The sequence below is a fragment of the Mirounga angustirostris genome, unplaced genomic scaffold, assembly GCF_029215605.1.
Source record: "Mirounga angustirostris isolate CCGP_5_RB_7025 unplaced genomic scaffold, mMirAng1.0.hap1 SCAF_13, whole genome shotgun sequence".
NCBI lineage: Eukaryota > Metazoa > Chordata > Mammalia > Carnivora > Phocidae > Mirounga > Mirounga angustirostris.
In genome coordinates this window covers 2,386,501-2,408,559 of record NW_026991721.1, presented here as the reverse complement: position 1 = coordinate 2,408,559, position 22,059 = coordinate 2,386,501, and the positions used below count along the sequence as shown (strand labels likewise).

General features: G+C 58.6%; 1 protein-coding gene across 3 annotated transcripts in view; it reads left to right on the top strand.

Annotated features, from left to right (window-relative positions):
- Nucleotides 1–22,059, top strand: part of CARS1 (cysteinyl-tRNA synthetase 1) — a 46,178-nt gene that overhangs the window by 6,492 nt on the left and 17,627 nt on the right. For 2 of the 3 annotated variants that reach the window (XM_064576024.1, XM_045893044.2), the window contains exons 2-10: nucleotides 2,985–3,233; nucleotides 7,135–7,226; nucleotides 7,931–8,019; nucleotides 8,497–8,593; nucleotides 9,005–9,103; nucleotides 9,913–10,062; nucleotides 17,100–17,240; nucleotides 17,461–17,549; nucleotides 19,396–19,517. In XM_064576024.1, coding sequence (XP_064432094.1) covers nucleotides 2,985–3,233; nucleotides 7,135–7,226; nucleotides 7,931–8,019; nucleotides 8,497–8,593; nucleotides 9,005–9,103; nucleotides 9,913–10,062; nucleotides 17,100–17,240; nucleotides 17,461–17,549; nucleotides 19,396–19,517 — 1,128 coding nt within the window. The remainder of the gene's footprint in view (nucleotides 1–2,984; nucleotides 3,234–7,134; nucleotides 7,227–7,930; nucleotides 8,020–8,496; nucleotides 8,594–9,004; nucleotides 9,104–9,912; nucleotides 10,063–17,099; nucleotides 17,241–17,460; nucleotides 17,550–19,395; nucleotides 19,518–22,059) is intronic. The other variant, XM_045893045.2, reaches the window with a different exon arrangement.

Sequence of the window (22,059 nt, the reverse complement as noted above, 5' to 3'; positions counted from 1 at the left end):
GGCAAGCACGGCCTCCCTTCTCCCTGGGTTTCACCTCCAGCCCGATTCCCCGCCTGGGGCTGTGAGGTGGGGTCACAAAGGCAGGCCCCTCGATAGGAGAGCGGGGGGCACAGACCCGCCTGGAACTTTCCTCCTGGCCTTAGACAGAATCTGAGCAACAGGGATGCAGGGGCCACTCCCCGAGAGCCCTTGGGCTGGGTCCTCAGAGCCACCTGCTCAAGGGAAGGAGGGAGAGCGGGGGGCACTGGCACCTTCAGCAGGGAGGGGGCCGCCTCCGGGTCTCTCTCTGCTTCAACAATCCCAAGAGTGGACACGGAAAGTGGCTTGTTCTCCTTGTAGGTCTAGAGTGAACAAAAGCAACGTCCCCTGTAGGTGTGCACCTCTGGGCAGCAGGGCTCTGGCTGGGCAAGCCCTTCGGGGTTCAAAGCAACTTTAGACTCAGCCTATGGGAAATCTGGTTGCTGCCGTGTGCTGTGTGGGTGGGTGGGTTGTGTTCTGGGAGAGGGCCCCTGAGGCCCTGACACAGCGGGTGACCCCCAGCCCCTCAGGCAGGGCTGTCCTGTGAGCTCCCATTCTGCTGCTTGCTCACCTGTTCATGCAGCGAATGCGTTGAGTATCTAGAATGTTCTGGGCTTAGCTCTAGATGCTGAAGGTATATGCTAAGTGAATAAAGTGGGGTGTGGGGCAGACATAAAGAAGTGGCGTGAGGACAAAGAAAGCAGGAAGGGGGTCCGGGCTCTGGTTGGAACAGCATCCAGGGAGACCTGACAAAAAGAAGACACCCAGCAGAGCCCTGAGGAAGAGCAGGAGCCCGGCGATGTCTGGGGGAGCATTCCAGGCAGGCAAGGACAGTGGGATGAGAGACCCCAAAAAGAACAGGCCACGCTCTTGTGGAGTGAGTGGGATTGAAGTCAGGCCTGGGGGGGTCCCTGTGAGGTGGGGGCGGTCTGGAGGACGAGGAGGGGGGATGTGATCTTGCACCTGTCAGCAGTCCACTCTCGCCTGCCTGTGGGGGAGCCTGCATCACAGAGATGATGGGCTGGGCCCCTGTGTGGCAGCCGTGGGTGACAAGGGCTGCATTCCGGACGTGTGTGCAGATGGGGCTCCCGGACTGGCTGGCGGCTTGGCTGTGCCCTCAGCAAGGGTAGTTCGTGAGGGGCAGGACTCCAGCCCAGACGGAAGGGTGTGGCTTTGGGGAGTGGGTGGCCGATCAGACGGGGTCGCATGAGCCAGAGCCCTCCTGGGGGTGCACTGGGGAAGGAAGCACGTGGGCTTTGGGGAAAGCCTGTGTTTTAAGCACAGCATTCATTTGAGGGCTCAAGGAGGACTTTTACCCTGGGTGCCCACCCCTTTCCTGTGCATGAAGAGCTTGGGGTTCAGGACATCCCCGAGAAGCAGGCCATGTTGCGTGCCGGCTGCTTGGAAAATGCCGCGGGCCTTCATCCTTCTGCCAGTTCATTCCACCTCATCCTTGCTTATGGCACTGCGTCCAGGAAGTCTGCGGGGGGCCTGGCCTGCAGTGGAAGCAAGTGCAGAAAGGCCTTTTGTGTGCGCACAGGCCCTCCACATTCGTGCTGCCCTGTCTGCTTGGGTGGGTGCTGGGGTGATTTTCGGGCTCCTGTACCGGGCAGGCACACCCGGATGGGGAAGAAGAGGGCCGGGGCGGGGGTAGCGTGGCTGTGTAGGGCCACGTCACCCCCCTGTCTGCAGCTGTCCTTGCTGTGGGTCAGGCACAGTGACCCAGTGACCTTGTAGTGCCAGGCAGCTAGCTTGGAAGGGCAGGTGCACCGGCAAAGAGAGAGGGGACGGGCTCGTACTTCCCCGCTCTGAGTGGGTCCCAGGCCAAGAGCGTGTCTGTGGAAGCGAATGAGCACTGGTCCTTTCTCCATGGTTTGCTCAGAAAATTAAGGAAAAAAAACCAACCGGGATGATCAAGGCTTAGATGCAGCTCAGTCAGACTCATGGGCTGGGGTACCAGGCTCCTTCCCGAGGCTAAAGGGTCTTTGGTTTAGTGCCCCAGCCTGGCCCCTGCCTCCCTGTTCCAGGGTGGGGCTGGCTCTGTGCCCTTTGCTCAGGCTCGGGGCAGCTCCTGTCCCTGAATCCCCCACACCAGAGGTAGACACAGCTGGGCATTAGTTGGCATGGTAAGAACAGGTTTTACCCAGTGACTGATACCGGGGACGTGAAGGGGTGACAGGCGGTGGCTCCCAGGGGAGAAGAGGCTGGGAGGGGTGAGCAGAACTCAGTACCGCGGAGGAGGTGAGCAATCACGGAGGGCTGGTGAGTGCCAAGGCCATTCCAGCCAGCTGTGCCTGCTGGCTGGTAGGGTTCTGTCCTCCCACAGAGATGGGAGAGGGGGCCCATCCTTCCTGATGGTTCCATGTTGGAGGAGTGGCCTGCAGGTCGCGGGAAGTCCCTTCTGGGTTGGAGGAGAGACATACTCACAATGCTAGTCCTCCCAGTAATTGCTCTAAGTGGGGTGGGCAGGGCCTGTGGCAGGTGTTCTCGGGGGCGGGGCTCTGATCCTTCCAGAAACACAGGCTTCAGCTGCTGGACACCATGCCGGTGCAGGGGTTTGGCCCGAGTGTCTGTGTCCTCACCCGCCCTTGGCGCCCACTGGGCCTGGGAGGTTGCTGCTGCCGAGAAGGGGCTGTGGGCCCGGAGGGTTGTTTTCCTTCAGTTGAGGCAGAATTCACCTAACGTCAGGTTCACGGTTGCAGTCGCACGGAGATGGCACGCACGGTGCGGAGGTACTTAGCTCCCCCGCCCGCCCCGGTGCTGTGCAGTGTTCCACTGTCCTGTCCCAGAGCTGTCCCGTCCCCGCGACGCGGAACCCCACTCGTCTCTCCCCAGCGCGCCTCAGCAGCCCCGGCAGCCCCTGGCCTGCGCGGACGTTCCGTACGCGGGGAAGCCCTGCCCGTGTCTGGACTCCGGCCCAAGGCGCCCGGGCCCCCGACTGACGCTGTGTGCCTCTGTCTTTGCAGCTCCTGCCTACAGGTCCATCCTGAGCATTAGGGACGAGACAGCCAGGGTGCAGGCCCTGAACGAGCACCTCAGCACGCGTAGCTATGTCCGGGGGTACTCCCTGTCCCAGGCGGACGTGGACGTGTTCAGGCAGCTCTCGGCCCCTCCCGCTGACACGCGCCTCTTCCACGTGGCTCGGTGGTTCAGGCACATAGAAGCGATCCTGGGTGGCCCCTGCGGCAGAGGCGAGCCCTGTGGGCGCCAAGCAAGTGAGTAGCGGAGTGAGTTCCCCGGCTGGTAGCACCTCTCCCGCCGGCGGCCACCTCCAAGGTCAGGGCCCCGAAGCTGGCAGCAGACCCCACAGGGCTGCTCCTGTCCCCGCGTGTCAGCACGTGGCCTGGCAGCCCGGCCCGCGCGCCCCGAGTGGAGGTCAGGACAGACTCTGCCCAGGAGTCAGCCCGTGCGGGTCACGCCTGCCCGTGGCCGCTGTGACAGAGCTGCCCAGGCCGTGGTGCAGAGCCTCCGCCAGAGCGTGCCGCCCGCGGCGGGGCTGGGGGGGCCTGGGCACAGGCTCCAGCCTGGCATTACAGCTAATTGCTGGCCTGGCTTTACTTTGATTGGCTTCTTCTCCTTTATTCTGTCCATGCGCCGCGGTGTGTGTGTGTGTCCGCCACGTAATTAACATGTTAAGTTAACAGTCACTGAAGTCTCTGAAAATCAGAACGAAGTCAGTTCTCAACTTTGAGCTTGAGCCGCAGCCTGTGGGTGCTGGCGTGTCTGACAGGTGACGGTGGTTACTTTCGGGGTCCTTCTGGAACATCCGAGGGCTCAGGCCCTGTGTGGTTTCTCTCCTGCGATGAACCCCTGGGTGCTTCGTCCCACAGTCGCCCGATGCCCTTGAGCAGCTCAGCTTGGGCGCTCGCGCGGCTTCGTGGGAGGGGTGGGCCGCCTGCTGCCTCTGCTGATCCTCGCAGGGCAGGGCAGCCTCCTGGGGGCTTTTCCATACTCCTTCAGGTGGGGCGTTGGAGCATCGCCCAGCACCTACGCCGCTCTCCTGGGCTGGGTCCCCTGCGGGAACAGGCGGAGGTGGGGGCATCGTTTCCCCCCGAGTGGGGTGTGATTTGGTTTTCTGGGTAATCCTTCCCCAGCCCAGGGTGGGAGCTTTGTGGTACACTGTCTCCTCCATGGGCACGGTGACCCTACTGATGTCCATGGTGTCAGGTGCCATGTCGTCTCCCTGGGTCCCAGCTCCTAAGACACAGCGTGCAGGGGCGGAGGTCAGGGCGCATCCGGGGCTCTCAGCTCGTGGTCCATCTAGGGCCTTGTCTAGAGAACGAGCAGGTGCCTTTTAGCCGTGCAGAGGAAGGGCCACCGGAGGCAGAGAGCCGCCCTGTGCATTGACGAGGCTAGGCTGGCTGGGGGCCAAGGAGAGAGGCACCCTGGCTGGCACCCATAACGTTTCCTGACTCCTTCTGCCTGCAAGTCCCCTCGTGTGCCCGGCCCATGGCCGCGGGTGGCCTGCAAGCGGGGCCGCTCCCGGGACCCTCTCCCACGTCCCTGGGAGCACAGGAACCGAGCACCTGCTGGCCCGCTTGTTGCTGCCAGAATTGAGCACTGCTCCGTTCAGGGCTCTGATGTCCTGGCCCCGGGCACGAGCACTGCCTCTCCCAGCCCCCCGCTTCCCGGCACCCTGTCCCCACTCCCTCCGAGCCCGTCCCAGCGGCGGTGCCCATGACAGCTGCCCCTGCTGCTGGCGCCCGGTCTGTCCCTCCATGTCCCTCCCCGGGCCGTGGGTCTCAGAGCCCGAGCCACCCTCTCAGGCACAGAAAGTGGGGCGGCCCCTGTCCCTGCTGCCTCCCAGTCCCATCAGCACCCCCCACAGCCGCGGCACAGAGGGACCACTCCGCCCAGGGCCTGGCCTGCGGTCAGCGTCTGGAGTGCTGCCCCTCCCTCCAGGGACCCCTGTGCCGCTGTGGGTCCCAGCCCCCCGGCAGGGGGCTCAGGCCCCGTGGCTGTCGGGGCGGCCCAGTGTGGCACCCCTCTCTGCGCCCCGGCCCCCACCCGTGTCCTGGGGGAGCGTTTCTCCTCTGTCGGAGGTGGGATGGGCGCAGCGCCCCTAAGCGGTGTGCGCGTTTCTGTCGGGTCGGGGCTGTGGCTGCGCAGTGACCCCGTGCCCAGGACGGGGCCTGGAGGGGACTGGCTCTGTGTTGGATGAACGGGATGTGTGTTAGTTCAAGCAGAGGCGGAAACAAGGAGTTAGTGCACGGGGTGGTGAGTGCTGGGGTGGAGGCGCGGGCACGGCGTGGGGAGACTCGGCTTAGCCTTGTCGGGGCGTAGAGGGTCGCGGGTGGGCTGCTGTCCTGAGCGAGCCGTGTTCGTGCTCGGGCACGGCGCAGCTGGTGGTGGAAGGGAACACTAGTGGAAAATGTCCTCACTGAACCAGGGTCCTGTGTGGTACCTGCCCGAGTCCCTCGAGCCTGCCGCCAGCTGCGTGGCCGTGGTGGCCCTTCGCGGCACGGCCAGGCTCCCTGGGCTCCACCGCCGGCTGTGTCCCGCCACCCCCCGTCTTCTTGCATGGGCCTCCCGTGCTGTGAACCCCGAGCCTTCCTGCCTCGCAGGACGAGCAGCGCTGGTCCTCCGGCTCGCATCTGTGTGGCCGCTCTGGCCGATGCCCCCGCTCAGCTCAGACAGCAGTGGTGTCTGTCTCAGGAGCTGTGGGGTGTGAGTGAGAGAGGGGATGCATGGTGTCATCTGCAGCACATTGAGCATCACTGAGTCCCAGACTGAGAGTTCCCTTCACGGGCACTTGCTGCCTGTAAAGTGAGCCTGTGAGACGCGCGCCTGACCTTAGGAATAAGCACCCCTGTCTCATTGAGGGTGTGGGCCTTCCCACGCACCGGAGTCTGTGGCCACCTCGTTTGCTGGCCGCCACCCAGAGTAAGGAGCTCCTGTTGAGCGCCGGCTGCCTCTCTCCCTGTCTGCCCGCTCCCCTTCCCACCTGCACGCGCTCACGCAGACATGCACGCGGAAGCTGCCTTCCTCCTCCGCTCTCCTCCGCCTGTCACTTCAGGCAGCCTCTGTGTGGCTGATGAGACACCTTGGGCAAATAGCCAAGCCCAGGACTGACTGCTCTGTGATCCCAGCAGGAAGCAGCGAGTGGGGCTCTGTGGGGTCTTGGTCAGCAGGCCATCTGGCACGAGAGGCAGAGGCGGGGAGTGGATGGGAGGGCAGCTCAGTGAGCTGCAGACCCCTGCTTGGGAAGACGGGTCAGGTAGCGTGGAGGCTTCCATGGGCCCAGCCTGTGCACTGTGAGTGAGGCACAAAGCTGGCTCTGTGAGCGAGAGCTGGGGGGGACAGCTGGGCTCTAGGCGCAGGATGCTAGATGCCCAGGACGGAGCCACACCCTCTCGGGCTCTCAGGCACCCACCACATAAGTACTGCTCTCTGTCCACCTGGAAGTGTGGGCCTGGGACCATGGAGCCGCAGGGGCAGCCCCCGAGACAGCGCTGGGGAGGGGACAGTGGTGGTGGCAGGAGCGGGGAGGATACGGGGTCCTGGAAGGCAGCGAGGGACAGAGCCACCCCACACTGTTCCAGAGTTGGTCAAGCACCCGTGTGGAGCTGGAAGCCACAAGCGTCTTGTCCCAGTCGAGTCAGGGAGTGATCCACATGTCGCAGGGGGTGGGGACCAGAATTGAGGGGGAGCTGGCCATTTGCCCCCGTCTAATGGAGATGGGGCTGGGGTGGAGCCTGTTCTTACTGAGTTTCTGGGGCCGTGAGCTAGTTGCGGCCTGGCCAGTCCCGTACTGCTCTGGAAAGTGGCCCATGTCCCACAAAGCCTCCACAAGGCGTAGAGTACCCCCACTTGTCTGCTGCATTTGAGTCTGGCACTGCAGGGCCCATGCCCCCTCCTGGCCCATAAGCCGTGTCCACCACGGTGCCCGTAAGCGGCCGGGAGGGCCTGGGTTTGGGGAGCAAGGGATGCAGTGGGTGTGAGCACGTCTCACAGGTGCTCCCAAGCTGTACTGCCCCACAGACTGTGAGCAAAGCAAAATAGAGACGCCGTTGCATTTGACATGGGTGATGCTGACGGAGACCCACACCCTTAGCCCTGTTCGTTGAGAAAGACCAAGTGGGTGCAGCGTGACTTGCGTTCTCTCTGCCTTGGCAGGTAAAGGCCGGCGAGGGCAGCCTCAGTGGTCTCCCCCGGCAGGGTCTCCTCCGTGCAAGCTCCGTCTCTACAACAGCCTCACCCGGAGTAAGGTAAGGAGGGAGCGTGGCGTGTGGGGTGCAGCGGTGGCCGCGGGGGGGTGGGGCGGGGCGCATGTGCCCTTCCGGACCACTGAGCTGGAATCTGTGGGCGAGCTCTGCAGCCATCGGTCCAGACGGGAGTGAAGTCTTAGCTCTTGCCACGCATTCTGCACGTGGCCCGTGGGGGGCACAGCTGACCTCTGACACCAGGCATGCCCAGGGGCAGCCTGCCTGTGGGCTTGCGGGCCTGGAGCGCCCGAGCACGTGTCGCTCAGAGCCAGGCCAGGTGCCGGCCTGCTTCTGGGGAGGACACGTGGTGGTGGTTGTCACCGCGCATGCCAAGCACAAGAGGCACAGCGGGGCCCCGGCTGACGTGGTTGGGAGCCAACCGGGTTTTGGGAAGAAGGCAGGATCGGATCCCAGTTGAACGGGGTTTGCTTGGTGTGTTCTGCTCAGTGTGGCCCATGGCTCCAGCTGTGGGCTGATTGGAATTTCATCAGTGAGCACAGTGGCGGACGGGGAGACAGGGGTCTCAGGGAGTCCACCCAGAGTAACTGAGCTCCTCCACCCCCAACGTCTGTGACTTTTGTCAGTAAAACAAAATCGTTCTTGTTGAATTTTGTATAAACAGCCATGCTCTTTGTTGCTGGTTGGGGTGATCCTGCACAGCACCTCTTACGCGGCTGATGGTTGTCATTCCTTCATTTTTAACAAAGGACGTGTTTATACCTCAGCATGGGAAAAGGGTGACGTGGTACAGCTGTGGACCTACCGTCTACGACGCATCTCACATGGGGCATGCCAGGTAGGGGCTGCTGCCGGGCGCCCAGCACGGGCCGGGGTCCCCGGGTGTCTGGGGGGTGTGGGTCCTACAGGGAGCATCTCAACCCTTCCGAGATCTCCGCTCTGCTCCAGGGACCTGAGATTTGAAAGGAAAATCAGTCCTGGACTTTTCCTTTCCTGTTTTTGAGATAAAATTTTCATTCCATGAGTAATCCATATTGATGATGGAAAAGTTGGAGAATATGCACGGGCCATGAGCTCGCTGTCTTGTTGCCCTGTGGCTGGCGTCCTGGGACGCACACAGATGTTTTGTTCCCCGTGCCTTGGTTCTCCCAGGCCGCAGCTCTGGCGGGAGCCCAGGCGCAGAGCAGGCCCGGCCCCACGGTGCTCCTGGCTCCTGTGCGGGGCCCGCGGAAGCCTTACCCTGGTTCTTGTGGCCGTGGCCCCGTGGGCCAGGGTGTGTGGCGGGCCGTGGGACAGGTCTCTTCCCGCACTCTAGGTCCTACATCTCCTTCGACATCCTGCGGAGGGTGCTGCGTGACTACTTCGGGTATGACGTCTTCTACTGCATGAACATCACGGACGTGGACGACAAGGTAGGGCTCTCACCGGGACGTCCTCAGTACGGTGGGTGACAGGGAGGAGGAAGCGTCATTTGTAGATGAGATCAGGTGGGCCTTGGCCCAGCTCAGGTCTGGACCTGATGCACACGGCATGAGTCCCCTCCGCTCGGTAGCTTGGTGGTGTATACTGATGACATCATATAGAAGCCGGGAGAAACCTCGTGTCCAGGGGCCCAGTTGATAAAACGTCAGCCCGTGGGGCTTCGTGGCAGCAGGACCCGCGGTCACGCGTGCTCTTGTGTGGGGAGGGCGCGGGGGGTAGGGGCGCAGCTCATTTCCTCGAGATCAGCAAGGTCATGGGAACAGCCCCGGCGCGGCCGCCTGGGACTCGGAGTCTGCCTGCTGCGTGGGGCACGACCCCCAGTTTCCCTCTCCTCCCTCCAGATCATCACGAGGGCCCGGCAGAACTACTTGTTCGAGCAGTATCGGGGGAAGCGGCCGCAGGCGGCCCAGCTCCTAGAAGATGTTCACGCCGCCCTGAAGGTGGGCCCCTCGCTGTCTGCTCCTTGACTCCTGACTGTCCCGAGAGCCGTGGCCGTCCTTGGTGGGCTTCACACAGTAACCAAAGCCAGCCCCATCGGGGGCCCTGGAGTTCTGACCGATGTGTCCCCTGGCCGCTGGGAAGAGTCGCCAGGAAAGACACACTTGGGCGGGGCCTGTGCCTCCCACTTACGGGAGAGTGTCCAAGTCCGTCACGGTGGCCCTGATGGATGCTTGCTTGTTAGATGCTCCAGACGCCCCTGTGGGCTCATCCGTGTGGCGGTCTCAGCCACGCAGGCGCTGCACCGAGCCGCTTAAATCAGGAGTACTGGAAATTTTCAGGACTTGAAGAAATCAGTTCTTTCCAATATAATATTGTCATTTTGAATGACAGTGCTACGAATTACTGTTTTAACGGAGTAAGGTTAGAATAAGTCCTTTGATGCTCTGTAATTACTATTTTAGTAGCTGCAGTAGTAATTACGTGTGCTTCTGTGTTTTATCTCTAGAAGAAACACTAGGAATGAAATCAGAGCTTAGCCGGCTTAGGCCGACCAGAGGTGGGCCTGCCAGGTCGTGGGTGACTTCGTGACGGTCACGAAGTCCCCAGGTGACGCCCCCGTGACCCCGAGCACAGCGTGTGACATCAGAGAACCAGGCCTGGGGGGTTGCGGGGAGCAGGCTTTCAGGGGAAGCTGGGCCCACGCCCTTAGGGACGCAGACTGCTTTCTTGTCCCCAGCGAGGGACCCCGGGGGAGCGCGGGGCTGTGCTGAGCCGTGTCTGATGGGCCCGCCCTCTCCTGTGCTTGCAGCTGTTTTCAGTCAAGTTATGCGCGGCCACGGACCCCGACAAAAGGCAGATGCTGGATCGCATTCAGCGCGCGGTGAAACTGGCTGCAGAGCCCCTGGAGAAAGCTGTGCAGAGCGACCTCCCAGAGGAGGTGGCCGACCGCCGTGTGGAGGTGAGGTCTCCACGGGCCCGCCACAGCCCCGCTCGCTGTTCGCGGGTCCCAGCCTGCGCCTCCGCGCCTGTGGCCGCCCGGGAGGGGGCTGGCCAGTGCCCTCCCGCCCCGCACCTACCGCCTACCCCCGCGCCGCCTCCTCACGGGACTGGGGGCCCACTGGCGTGTGTGCAGCAGGTCATTCCAGAGTCCTCCAGCCGGCGCGCCTGTGTTTCTTGGTGGCACATCGGCGCAGAGAGCCGAGGGAGGTTGAGGTTGCACTGGGCTGTGGGGCGCCCCGGGCCGGCTCTCCTGCCCCTGGGAGAAGTTCGCCCCCAGACGGGGTGAGGGCACGGGGTGCACGGGGCCTGGCTCCCTTCCAGCCTTTCCCCTGCCGGCGGCCCTGGCCTCAGTGGCCCTTCTCCTTCACGCCGGCGCCCTCTGCTGGCCACCCTCTTCAGCACTCAGCAATCGAGAAGCTCCAGAAAAGGTGTGGCCACCGCTGTCTGTCCGTCTGGAGGCCGTGGAAGAGATGCCCCCAGAGCTCGGCCGGCTTAGGCTTTCCTTTCACTTTCCTCCTCACTTAGCGTGGATTTCCGGCGCGGGCTTGTTCTGAGCTTAATGAGAGAGTCCCCCCTACACGGGCTTGCGGATGCGCGCTTTGCTCAGCGTGCTTCCCAGTGGGGCCCCCGCATGGTAGCTGGCCTTCCTTCGATGGGCGTCCTGGGCCCAGCTGTTTCTCCCTCTCCTCGGACAGCAGTCACGTTCCCGTTACCAACAATTTACCATCTTAACCATTTTTAGGTGTGGAGTTCAAAGGTATTAAGCACGTTCACATTATTGTGCAGCCGTCCCCACCATCTGTCTCCAGAACTTTCCATCTTCTCAAACAGAGACTCTGTCCCCATGAGACACCGACCACCATCCCTCCCCCGGCCCCAGCACCCACCGTCCACTCTGTTTCCATGAATCTGGGGACTCCAGGGACCACATAGAATGCTATGGTGTCTGTCCTTTTATGACTCGTCTCTTTCCCTCGGTTTGACGGCCTCTAAGTTGTGGCAGCCCCCGGAAACCACGGATCTTTTTGCTGCCTCCGTGGTTTTCCCTTTCCAGAATGTCACAGAGTTGGAATCCTGTAATACGTGGCCTTCTCAAATCGGCTTTTGTCACTGAATATAGGTTTTAGGGTCCTTCATGTCTTTTCATGGCTTGATAGCTCCTTTCTCTTTAGTTCTAGATAATACTCCATCATCTGGATGGAACGCAGCTTGTTTATCTTTCCATCTACCGAAGTGCGTCTTTGTTGCTTCCAAGTTTAGGCAATTGTGAAGAAGCTGCGGGAAACGTCCATGTGCAGGTTTTTGTGTGGACATAGTTTTCAGCTCCTTTGGGTAAATGCCAAGGAGCATGACTGCTGGGTGATACAGTAAGAGTATGTGTAGTTTTGTAAGAAGCCACACACCGTCTTCCAAAGCAGCTGCACCATGTTGCGTTCCCCCCAGTAGCGATGAGCATTCCTTTGGTTCTGGGTTTTCCCAGCGTCAGGTGTTGCCAGTGTGAGTATTTGGGCCATTCTAACAGGTGTGTGCTGGTATCTCGTGCTTTGCATTTCCTGGAGACATTGGATGTGGGGCATCTTGTCATGTGCCTATTTGCCTGTCTGTGTGTCCTCTTGGGTGCAGTGCCTTTCAGGTCATTGGCCCATTTTTTATCAGGTGGTTTGTTTTCTTACTGTTGAGTTTGTGTATTTTGGGTAATAGTCCTTGATCAGATGTGTCTCTGGCAAGTATTTTCTCCCAGTCTGTAGCTCATCTTTTTGTTTTCTTGACAGTGTCTTTTCCAGAGCAGACATCTTTAATTTTGATGGCGTCCAGCACGCTGAGCTCCGTGAGCGGTGTGTGGCAGTGACTTCTTCACAACCACACTGATGGCATGGGTGTTGGATTTTGTCATATGCTTTTTCTGCATCTAGCAACGCTATTATGGCATTTTACTTCTTTGGTCTGTTGACGTAATAATTTACATTAATTGATTTTATACTGTTGAACCAGCCTTCCATACCTGTGATAAATCCCACTTGGTCATGGTATGTAATTCTTTTCGGACTTTTTTTTTTAAGATTTTTATTTATTTATTGAGAGAGAAGAACGATAGAGAGAGAGCACATGAGAGGGGGGAGGGTCAGAGGGAGAAGCTGGCTCCCCGTGGAGCAGGGAGCCCGATGCGGGACTCGATCCCGGGACTCCAGGATCATGACCTGAGCCGAAGGCAGTCGCCCAACCGACTGAGCCACCCAGGCGCCCTATTTTTTTTTTTTTTTTTAAGATTTATTTATTTATTTATTTGAGAGAGAGAGAGAGAATGAGAGACAGAGAGCACGAGAGGGAAGAGGGCAGAGGGGGAAGCAGACCCCCCGCCGAGCAGGGAGCCGGATGCGGGACTCGATCCCGGGACTCCAGGATCATGACCTGAGCCGAAGGCAGTCGCCTAACCAACGGAGCCACCCAGGCACCCTTTTTTCGGACTTTTGTGGATTTAATTTGCTAATATATTGTTAAGGATTTTTCCATCTATGTTCATGAGGGATATTGGTCTGTAGATTTGTGTTCTTGTAATGTCTTAGCTTTTGGTATTAGAGTAATACTGTCTTCATAGAATGAGTTAGTAGCCCCTCTGCTTCTGTCCTCTGAAAAACTGTAGAAAACTGATATCATTTGTTCCTTAAATGTTTAGTAAAATTCACCAGTGAACTCCTCTGCATCAGGTGATTTCTGTTTTGGAAAGTTATAAATTCTTTTTTTTTTTTTTTAAGATTTTATTTATTTTTTTGACAGAGACACAGCAAGAGAGGGAACACAAGCAGGGGGGAGTGGGAGAGGGAGAAGCAGGCTCCCCGCCGAGCAGGGACCCCGATGCGGGGCTCGATCCCAGGACCCTGGGATCATGACCTGAGCCGAAGGCAGATGCTTAACGACTGAGCCCCCCAGGCACTTGGAAAGTTATAAATTCTTAATTAAATCTCTTTACTAGCTCATCTTGTGTGAGTGTTGGTAGCTTGTGTCTGAATTTCAAAGAATCGGTCCATTAATCCAGGTTATCAAACTTGGGGGCACAGAGTTGTGTGTAGTGATTTTTTATTAAGTTTTTAAATTTCCGTGAGGTCTGTAGTGATGGCCCTCTTTTGGGTATTAGTATTAGTATTCGTACCCCTTTCTTAGGTAGTAGCCTGGCTAGAGGCTCATCAATTTTATTCATTTTCTCAAAGAACCAGTTTCTGGTTTTGTTGATTTTTCTCTATTGATTTCCTGTTTTCTGCTTTAATTTTTATTATTTCTTTTCTCCCATTTTGGATTTAACTTGTTCCTCTTTTTCTAGTTTCATAAGATGGAAGCTTAGATTAGCTTGATTTTAGACCTTTTTTCTTTTCTAATCTGTGCACCCAGTGTTATAGACGTCCTCTAAGCACTACTTTTGCTGCATCTCACAAATTTTGATAAGGTGTGTTTTCATTTTCATTTTGGTTCAAAAATTTTTAATTTTTTCTCAAGATACCTTCTTTGACCCGTGTGTTCTTTCGAAGTGTGTTGTTTGATCTCCATGCATTGTGGGAACTTTCCAGCTCTCTTTCTCTTACTGATCTCTAGTTCAGTTCCACGGTGGTCTGAGAGCAGACACAATGTATGATTTCTATTCTTTTGAATTTGTTCAGACGTGGTATATGGCCTAGCCTGTGGTCTGTGAGCTTGAGAAGAATGTGTGTTCTGCTGCTATTGGACCAAGTGGTCCATAGATGTCCATTAGATCCAGCTGACTGAGCGCGTAGTTGAGGTCAACTATGTCCTTACTGATCTCCTGCCTGCCGGGTCTGTCCACGCCCAAGGGAGGGGTATTGAAGTCCCCAACTACCTTCACGGATTCATCTGTTTGTCCTTGCAGTTCTGTTTGCTTTTGCCTCATGTAGTTTGCTGCCCTGCCATTGGGCCCATGCACTGGAAGCACCGCTGTCTTAGAGAACTGACCCCTTTGTCTGGCCAAGCTCTTCTTTATCCCTGATGACTCTCCTGGCTTTGAAGTTGGCTCTGTCTAAAACAAGCTACTCCTGGTCTATTTTGATTTGTGATAGCATGGTACATTTGTCTCCATCCGTCTACTTTTAATTTATACGTGTCTTTATATTTAAAGTGGGTTCCTTGTGGACAACATACATTTGGGGCTTGTATTTTGATCTACCTGACTGTTTTATCTGGTGCATTTAGACCACTGACATTCACGGTGGTACGGAGACAGCTGGATTCCTAGCCACTGTGTGTATTGTTTTCTATTCACTGCCCTGTTCCTTGTTCCCATTGATTTCTTCCACTCTTTTTCTGTCTTTTGTGGTTTTGATTGAACATTTTACATGATTCCACTTTTTCTCCTCTTACGGCGTATCAGTTATACTTTTTTTTTTCCTTTTTTTTAGTGGTCGCCCTATAGTTTGCAATATACACTCACTACTAATTTCAGTCCACTTTCAAAGACACTATACTGCATGGTCCTAGGGGTGCTTTACAGTAACAGAATGATCTAGTTCTGCCTCCCGTCCTCGTGTTGTTGCTGTTGTCCATTTTACCTATCTAAAAACCTGGGGTGGGGGGGCTATGTGTGCGTAAAGTATGTACGTAAGCGTGCAGATTGATAACGTTCTTTTTTTTTTTTTTTTTAAGATTTTATTTATTTATTTATTAGAGAGCGAGAGAGAGCACATGAGAGGGGGGAGGGTCAGAGGGAGAAGCAGGCACCCCGCCGAGCCGGGAGCCCGATGTGGGGCTCGATCCTGGGACTCCAGGATCATGACCTGAGCCGAAGGCAGTCGCTCAACCGACTGAGCCACCCAGGCGCCCCGATTGATAACGTTCTTGCTATAAACTGTTACTTGTTAGATCAATGAAGAAAAACAAAAGTTTTGGGGCACCTGGGTGGCTCAGCCGGTTGAGCGCCTGACTCTTGGTTTCGGCTCAGGTCATGATCTCAGGGTCATGAGATCGAGCCCCACATCGGTCTCCATGCTCAGCAGGGAGTCTGCTTAAGATTCCTTCTGCCCCTCCCCTCTGTTGACACACACTCTCTCTCCCTCTCTCAATACATAAATACTTTTTCTTAAAAAAGGAAAAGCAAAAGTTTTCATTTTACTTTTGCATCTTCTCTCCGATGCTCTCCCTCACTGTGCAGACCTGTTTCTGACCTCTATTATTTTTGTTCTCGCTAAAGAACTTCTTTTCACATTTCTTGCAAAGGAAGTCTACGGGCAACAAGTTCCCTCGATTTTTGTCTGCCTGAGAGCTTTTGTTTCCCTTTGCTTTTGAAGGATAAGCGCGCAGGGTCCAGAGTTCAAGGGTGGTGAGTGTTTTCTCTCAACATTGAAGCATCCCCCACATCTCTTGCTTACATGCTTTGTGAGGACGAATTGGGTGCGGTTCTTATTTTGTTCCTCTATGGGCAAGGTTTTTGTCCTCAGACTCCTTTTGGGATTTTCTGCAGCTTTCCTGTGGAATACCTGGGTGTGGTGTCCTGCCTGAGGTTCCCTGAGCTTTCTGCGCCTGCGGTTCAGGGTCTGCTGTGAGCGGGGGGCTCTCAGTCAGTGGGGTTCAGATGTTTCTCTGCTCCTTCCCCCCTCCTGTCCCTCTGGCGTCCCCACGAGCACCCGTCGCACCTTCTGTGCTTGTCCCGCGGTCCTTGGCCATTCTGCTGCGCTGGGTGTCTGAGAAGGCAGACCGTCTGGTTTGACGTTTCTCTTCAGCTGGCCTCAGGCGCCAAGATTCTTCCGTCGGCCGCATCCACTCTACAGATGACCCCATCAAAGACGTTCTTCATTACCGTCCCAGTGTCGTCGATCTCCGGCGCCTCCTTCCCGTTTTCTCAGACTTCCTTCTGTCTGCTCACCTTGCCTGTCCATCCTTGCATGCGGTCGACCGGCCTGATGCATTAGAGCCCCGAGCGTGTTCGTCCTGGTCGTTTCAGAACGCTGGGCTGAGCGCTGCCGGAGCCCTGCCGCGTCTGGTTCTGTTGCTGCTCTGTCTTCGATGTTTTTTGCCTTTTGGTGTGCCTTGTCATTTTTTCTCCATAGCCAGACGTGAGGTACCGAGTAGAAGGGCCTGCTGTGAGCACGCAGGGTGGGGTGGCCGGGCTTGAGGGTGGCCCACCGGCCGTGCGTGGGGCTCAGTCTCCAGCGCGCCGTGCCTCTGGCCCAAGCATCCTGGCGGGTCCCCGTCACTGCTCGCCAGCCCAGCAACAGTCAGCAGGACAGTTCTCCCTGGGGGCTTGGCGGGACGCCCGAGCCGCCCCTTCCCTGTCAGCGCCATGCGTACAAACACGCCCACCCTGCGTGGCCTCCCTTTGTCTTCCACATCTACTTTCCCTGCACTTTCTCCCTCCGCCCTTTGTTCTTTGCCCTCTCGCCCCCACGGGTGGACTGCAGACCGCCTGCCTGTCCCCACGTGCCTGTCACTACAGTTCACGTGCTGGAAACCCCGGTTCCTCCAGAGTCGGACCTCAGGGTCCCCGCAGCCTGCAAGGCTCAGGCCGCGGCCATGACACTCACATCCCATCACAGATGGACATTTCTCCCAGGTGACGTGGGTGCTGCGATGACAGGACAGGTCTTGTACCAATGTTGCACTGTTGTGGTGCGTGACACGGGGCTGGCCTCTTCGGTTGATGGCCCCTGACTGTCGGGGCACCGTGGCCTTGACACCTCCCTCCAGGACGGGACTCTGCCCATCGCCTGACCACCAGCACTTCCAGCGTCCCGTGGACGCCCGGCCGCATGCTGGCCACAGTCAGCTCTCCTGAACGTGCCTCTGCGCCTCCCTGTCACGGTCTGGTGTTTGTCTTAGTGCTGAGCCGTTCACAGGAGTGTTGTGGTCTCGCAGGGATGGCAGCCCTTCGTGGAGCAGGGCTCTGTGCCGCACATCTTTGAATTCGAGGCCATTATTAACGCAGACCACCTGCGTGAGATGCAGTCTTACGTGATCAACTCGTACGTGTGTGTGGACGTTCGCTTTCTTTTTGTTCAGGTGCTGTTGGAAGAAGCAAAGGACTTGCTCTCTGACTGGCTGGACTCCACCCTCGGCAGTGAGGTTACTGACAATTCTATCTTCTCCCAACTGCCCAAGTTCTGGGAAGAGGAATTCCACAGAGACATGGAGGCCCTGAACGTAAGTGCGGCCGATGAGCCCATGCTTGCTCTCTGCGCCCCGATGCCCGAACGCCACCCGGGCCATGTTCCTGATCGCTCGCTGAATGCGGTTTCACATGCGAGCCGAGGGCGCAGGGGGCTTCTCTGCCAGCATTTGGTTCTGCTGGTTTCTTGGGGCGTGCTCATCTGAGGCCGACATTTCTGAAGGAAGAACTGGGACCTTCTCTGGCCGTCCACAGGTTCTTCCTCCAGACGTCTTAACCCGCGTTAGCGAGTATGTGCCAGAGATCGTGAACTTTGTCCAGAAGATCGTGGACAATGGCTACGGGTGAGCTGAGGGCCCTCCTCGGGTCAGTGCACCGTTCAGGGGAAGGTTTGCCAAGGAAGGCAGCTCTCCGTCTCTGAGAGGGGATGCGGAGCAGGGAAGCCGCTGGGCTTGTGGGTGCCGCTGGGCATGGGGGCGCCTCGCGCTGCCATCACCGAGCCCACAGACCAGGCGGCTGAAGCAGCAGAAGCGGATTTGCTCACAGCTCCAGACGGCAGCTGTCTGAGGCCGCCAGCATGCCAGCAGGACGGGTTCCTCTGAGGGCCTTGAGGGAAGGGTGTGTCCCAGCCCCTCTCCTTGGCGCAGACAGTGGCCGTCTCACACATTTGTCACTCTGCACATGGGCTGCTTGGGCTCCTTTTGTGTCCCGATGTCCTCTTCTGCAGATAGATGCGTAGGGGTCACCCTGGGTCAGGGCTCATCCTGCTGACCTCACCTTCCTTCTGGGAAGACCCTGTCTCCAAATACACTCCCACTGGCAGGTGCTGGTGGCTAGGACCGTACGTATGAATTTGGGGAGGATACGGTCGAGCCCGCAACTTCCCCATAGTAGCATGCCTTTACACACTGACCTCCTAGCAGGCCTCTTTCCTCCGTGCCGCTGGGTCCTCAACTTCAGGGCTGCTTTGTAAGAGAACTCCCCAGGCTTTCCTTGATGTTGGTCGCCATCCAACAGGTATTTAGCCGTACAGATGCCATCTCTTTGTTCAAGGCAGGCAGGAAGAGCAAGAGGGTGGTGTTGGCTGTGCCCAGCCTGTCCCTGAAGCCCCCAGCAGACTTGCTGGTGCAGCCCGGGGCCTGGGGCCAGCCCTGCCAGGTGGGCCTGGGGCTGTGGCCAGGATGGGGGTGCTGTAGGGAACCCCTGCCTGCAGTCCACCAGGGTGCCCACAGCTCAGACCGTGAGCACATGGCCTGGCCTGGTGAGCGTGGACTTGCCGGGTGTCTGGAGGCATCGGCCTCACTGTGTGAGCAGAGAGCACTTGTCCCCGAGTCATCTCCCAGGGCAGGTGTGGTTCCCTCGGGGCCCTTCGCCCGGCTGTGATTCCGCACACTGCCCCGGCCCTGGCCTCCGGTCCTAGCACCACCTGTCTGCGGGAAACACGGTCCAAGTGTCTGCAGTGAGCACGGTCAGAAATCACCAAGAAATGGAGGCATAAACGGGAGCGTGGTGTCTACAGCACATGGCACCTGTTGGCGGCGCCCCCACTGTAGGAGATTGCTTCCCGCCTCGTGGGGCAGTCGTGGCGTCTGCTGGACCAAGGGAGGAGTGGTGTGGGCCTGGAGCAGCACAGGTTCTCCAGAAGTGACAGGCGCCTCCTCTCTGCCCCACTTAACACGACCACTCAGGACGGCACGAGATCGTGTGCCAAACTGAGTGCCGTGGGCAAGGCCAAGGTGGGAGAAGACAGATCATTCCGGGCTGGAGTAACCTGGAGTGCTTCTGGGAGGCGGAGAGCCTTGGCTGGGCAGGTGGGTAGAATGTAGCCAGAGGGAGGGCCTGGCGGGAGCACGCCGTCGCTGAGGCGAGGGACCGGGCGGGAGCTGCAGGGCCATAGGACGCGAGGCAGAGGGTGTGCAGAGGGACCCGCTGCCGGCGAGGGAGGAGTTGGCTTCCGCGGCGTGAAGTGTCCTTGGCAGGCCCGCTCGGCCTGCACAGCAGCCGTGGTTGTGAGTCGCTGCACCACAGAACCGGTAAATGGCCGAGCCGGCCCCGGACGCAGAAGGCAGAGCAGATGGAAGCGGCTCGCGGGCCGTGTAACCCTCGGCTCTTCGGGTCATCCTCCTGCGAGGTGCTCTGGGCTGTCTTTGAATCCATCCGCTTTCCCACAACCTCGTTCTTATTTTCTAGCTACGCCTCAAATGGGTCCGTCTACTTTGATACGGTGAAGTTTGCTTCCAGTGACAGACACTCCTACGGGAAGCTGGTGCCTGAGGCTGTTGGGGACCAGAAAGCCCTGCAGGAAGGGGAAGGTAAACTGAGCTTGGTGATGGGGTGGGGGGCTTCTTCCCCCTCCCTAGCCCCGGCCATACTCCCCTGGGCGCCTGGGAGCCTTGCCTTGGTCCCTCGGGGTTTTAGGAGCTTTCCACGAGAAGCAAAAAAGCGAGTGTATCCAGAGCATCTTGAAAGCACAGCAGATTCGGGCCCGGGTCCACGGGGCTGGCGTTTGTTGTGCCGAGAGCACCTGAGGGTCAGGGTGGGACACGCTGTGTGCCCGTGTGTCAGACACCCCGCGCTGGTGTGTTAGCAATGTGCAGGTGGTGACCTGCTGAACGAGGGCACAAAAGCCATCCACACAGGGTCGGCAGCAGCCCCCTCGGCAGCTGAGCTCCCGCTTTGGGCAACCGGAAACCCCCGGGGCCGTTTCAGTTGAAGGCACTGTTTCAATAGCCCCACACGGAGGAAGTGCACTCCCAAGGTGTGTTACTTACAAGTTCCAGAACGTGCGTCACGAGTTGGGGAGAGCAGGCGCCCGTTCCTTACACGGCGGTGGGGGCAGCGGTCACTGCCTGCCATGGGCTCAGCTCTATGTGGTTATTTTGAAAGATGCCCTGGGACAAGCCAGGCAGGAATTGTGTGACCGTCCAGGTTCTGGGTGTGAGTGGGGGGGTGGGCATCACACCGTCAGATCCTGTGTGAACGTCTCGGTTCTGTGTGTGAGCAGGGGGATCACACCGTCAGGTCCTGTGTGAACGTCCTGGTTCTGGGTGTTGGGGGGGGGTCACACCGTCAGGTCCTGTGTGGATGTCCCGGTTTTGGGTGTGATTGGGGGGTGGGCATCACACCGTCAGGTCCTGTGTGGATGTCCCGGTTTTGGGTGTGATTGGGGGGTGGGCATCACACCGTCAGGTCCTGTGTGGATGTCCCGGTTTTGGGTGTGATTGGGGGGTGGGCATCACACCGTCAGGCCCTGTGTGGATGTCCCGGTTCTGGGTGTGAGCGGGGGGGTCACACCGTCAGGTCCTGTGTGATCGTCCCGGTTCTGGGTGTGAGCGGGGGGGTCACACCGTCAGGTCCTGTGTGATCGTCCCGGTTCTGGGTGTGAGCGGGGGGGTCACACCGTCAGGTCCTGTGTGATCGTCCCGGTTCTGGGTGTGAGCGGGGGGATCACACCGTCAGGTCCTGTGTGATCGTCCCGGTTCTGGGTGTGAGCGGGGGGATCACACCGTCAGGTCCTGTGTGGATGTCCCGGTTTTGGGTGTGATTGGGGGGTGGGCATCACACCGTCAGGTCCTGTGTGAACGTCTCGGTTCTGTGTGTGAGCAGGGGGATCACACCGTCAGGTCCTGTGTGAACGTCCTGGTTCTGGGTGTGGGGGGGGTCACACCGTCAGGTCCTGTGTGGATGTCCCGGTTTTGGGTGTGATTGGGGGGTGGGCATCACACCGTCAGGTCCTGTGTGATCGTCCCGGTTCTGGGTGTGAGCGGGGGGATCACACCGTCAGGTCCTGTGTGATCGTCCCGGTTCTGGGTGTGAGCGGGGGGATCACACCGTCAGGTCCTGTGTGGATGTCCCGGTTTTGGGTGTGATTGGGGGGTGGGCATCACACCGTCAGGTCCTGTGTGAACGTCTCGGTTCTGTGTGTGAGCAGGGGGATCACACCGTCAGGTCCTGTGTGAACGTCCTGGTTCTGGGTGTGGGGGGGGTCACACCGTCAGGTCCTGTGTGGATGTCCCGGTTTTGGGTGTGATTGGGGGGTGGGCATCACACCGTCAGGTCCTGTGTGATCGTCCCGGTTCTGGGTGTGAGCGGGGGGATCACACCGTCAGGTCCTGTGTGATCGTCCCGGTTCTGGGTGTGAGCGGGGGGATCACACCGTCAGGTCCTGTGTGAATGTCCCGGTTTTGGGTGTGATTGGGGGGTGGGCATCACACCGTCAGGTCCTGTGTGAATGTCCCGGTTCTGGGTGTGAGCGGGGGGATCACACCGTCAGGTCCTGTGTGGATGTCCCGGTTTTGGGTGTGATTGGGGGGTGGGCATCACACCGTCAGGTCCTGTGTGGATGTCCCGGTTTTGGGTGTGATTGGGGGGTGGGTGTCACACCATCAGGTCCTGTGTGATCGTCCCGGTTCTGGGTGTGAGCGGGGGGGTCACACCGTCAGGTCCTGTGTGATCGTCCCGGTTCTGGGTGTGAGCGGGGGGGTCACACCGTCAGGTCCTGTGTGAATGTCCCGGTTCTGGGTGTGAGCGGGGGGGTCACACCGTCAGGTCCTGTGTGATCGTCCCGGTTCTGGGTGTGAGCGGGGGGGTCACACTGTCAGTGCCTGGGCAGCACCTCATAGCTGTTCTCTCGTCCTAGCGAGTGACGTGCGTGGGCAGCAGCCCCCCTGCTTGTAGTGATCTGGGTACAGCTGATCCTTGAGCAACACAGGGTTGAACTGCGAGCAGATCGTTCTCGATGAGTGCAGCTCAGCACTGCACACAGGTTCCTCTGGTTTTCCGTGACCTCTTCTCTAGCTCACGTTCTGTGTCACGTGCACAGTGTGTCTGCCTGCTGTTCCTGCCATTGGTGGG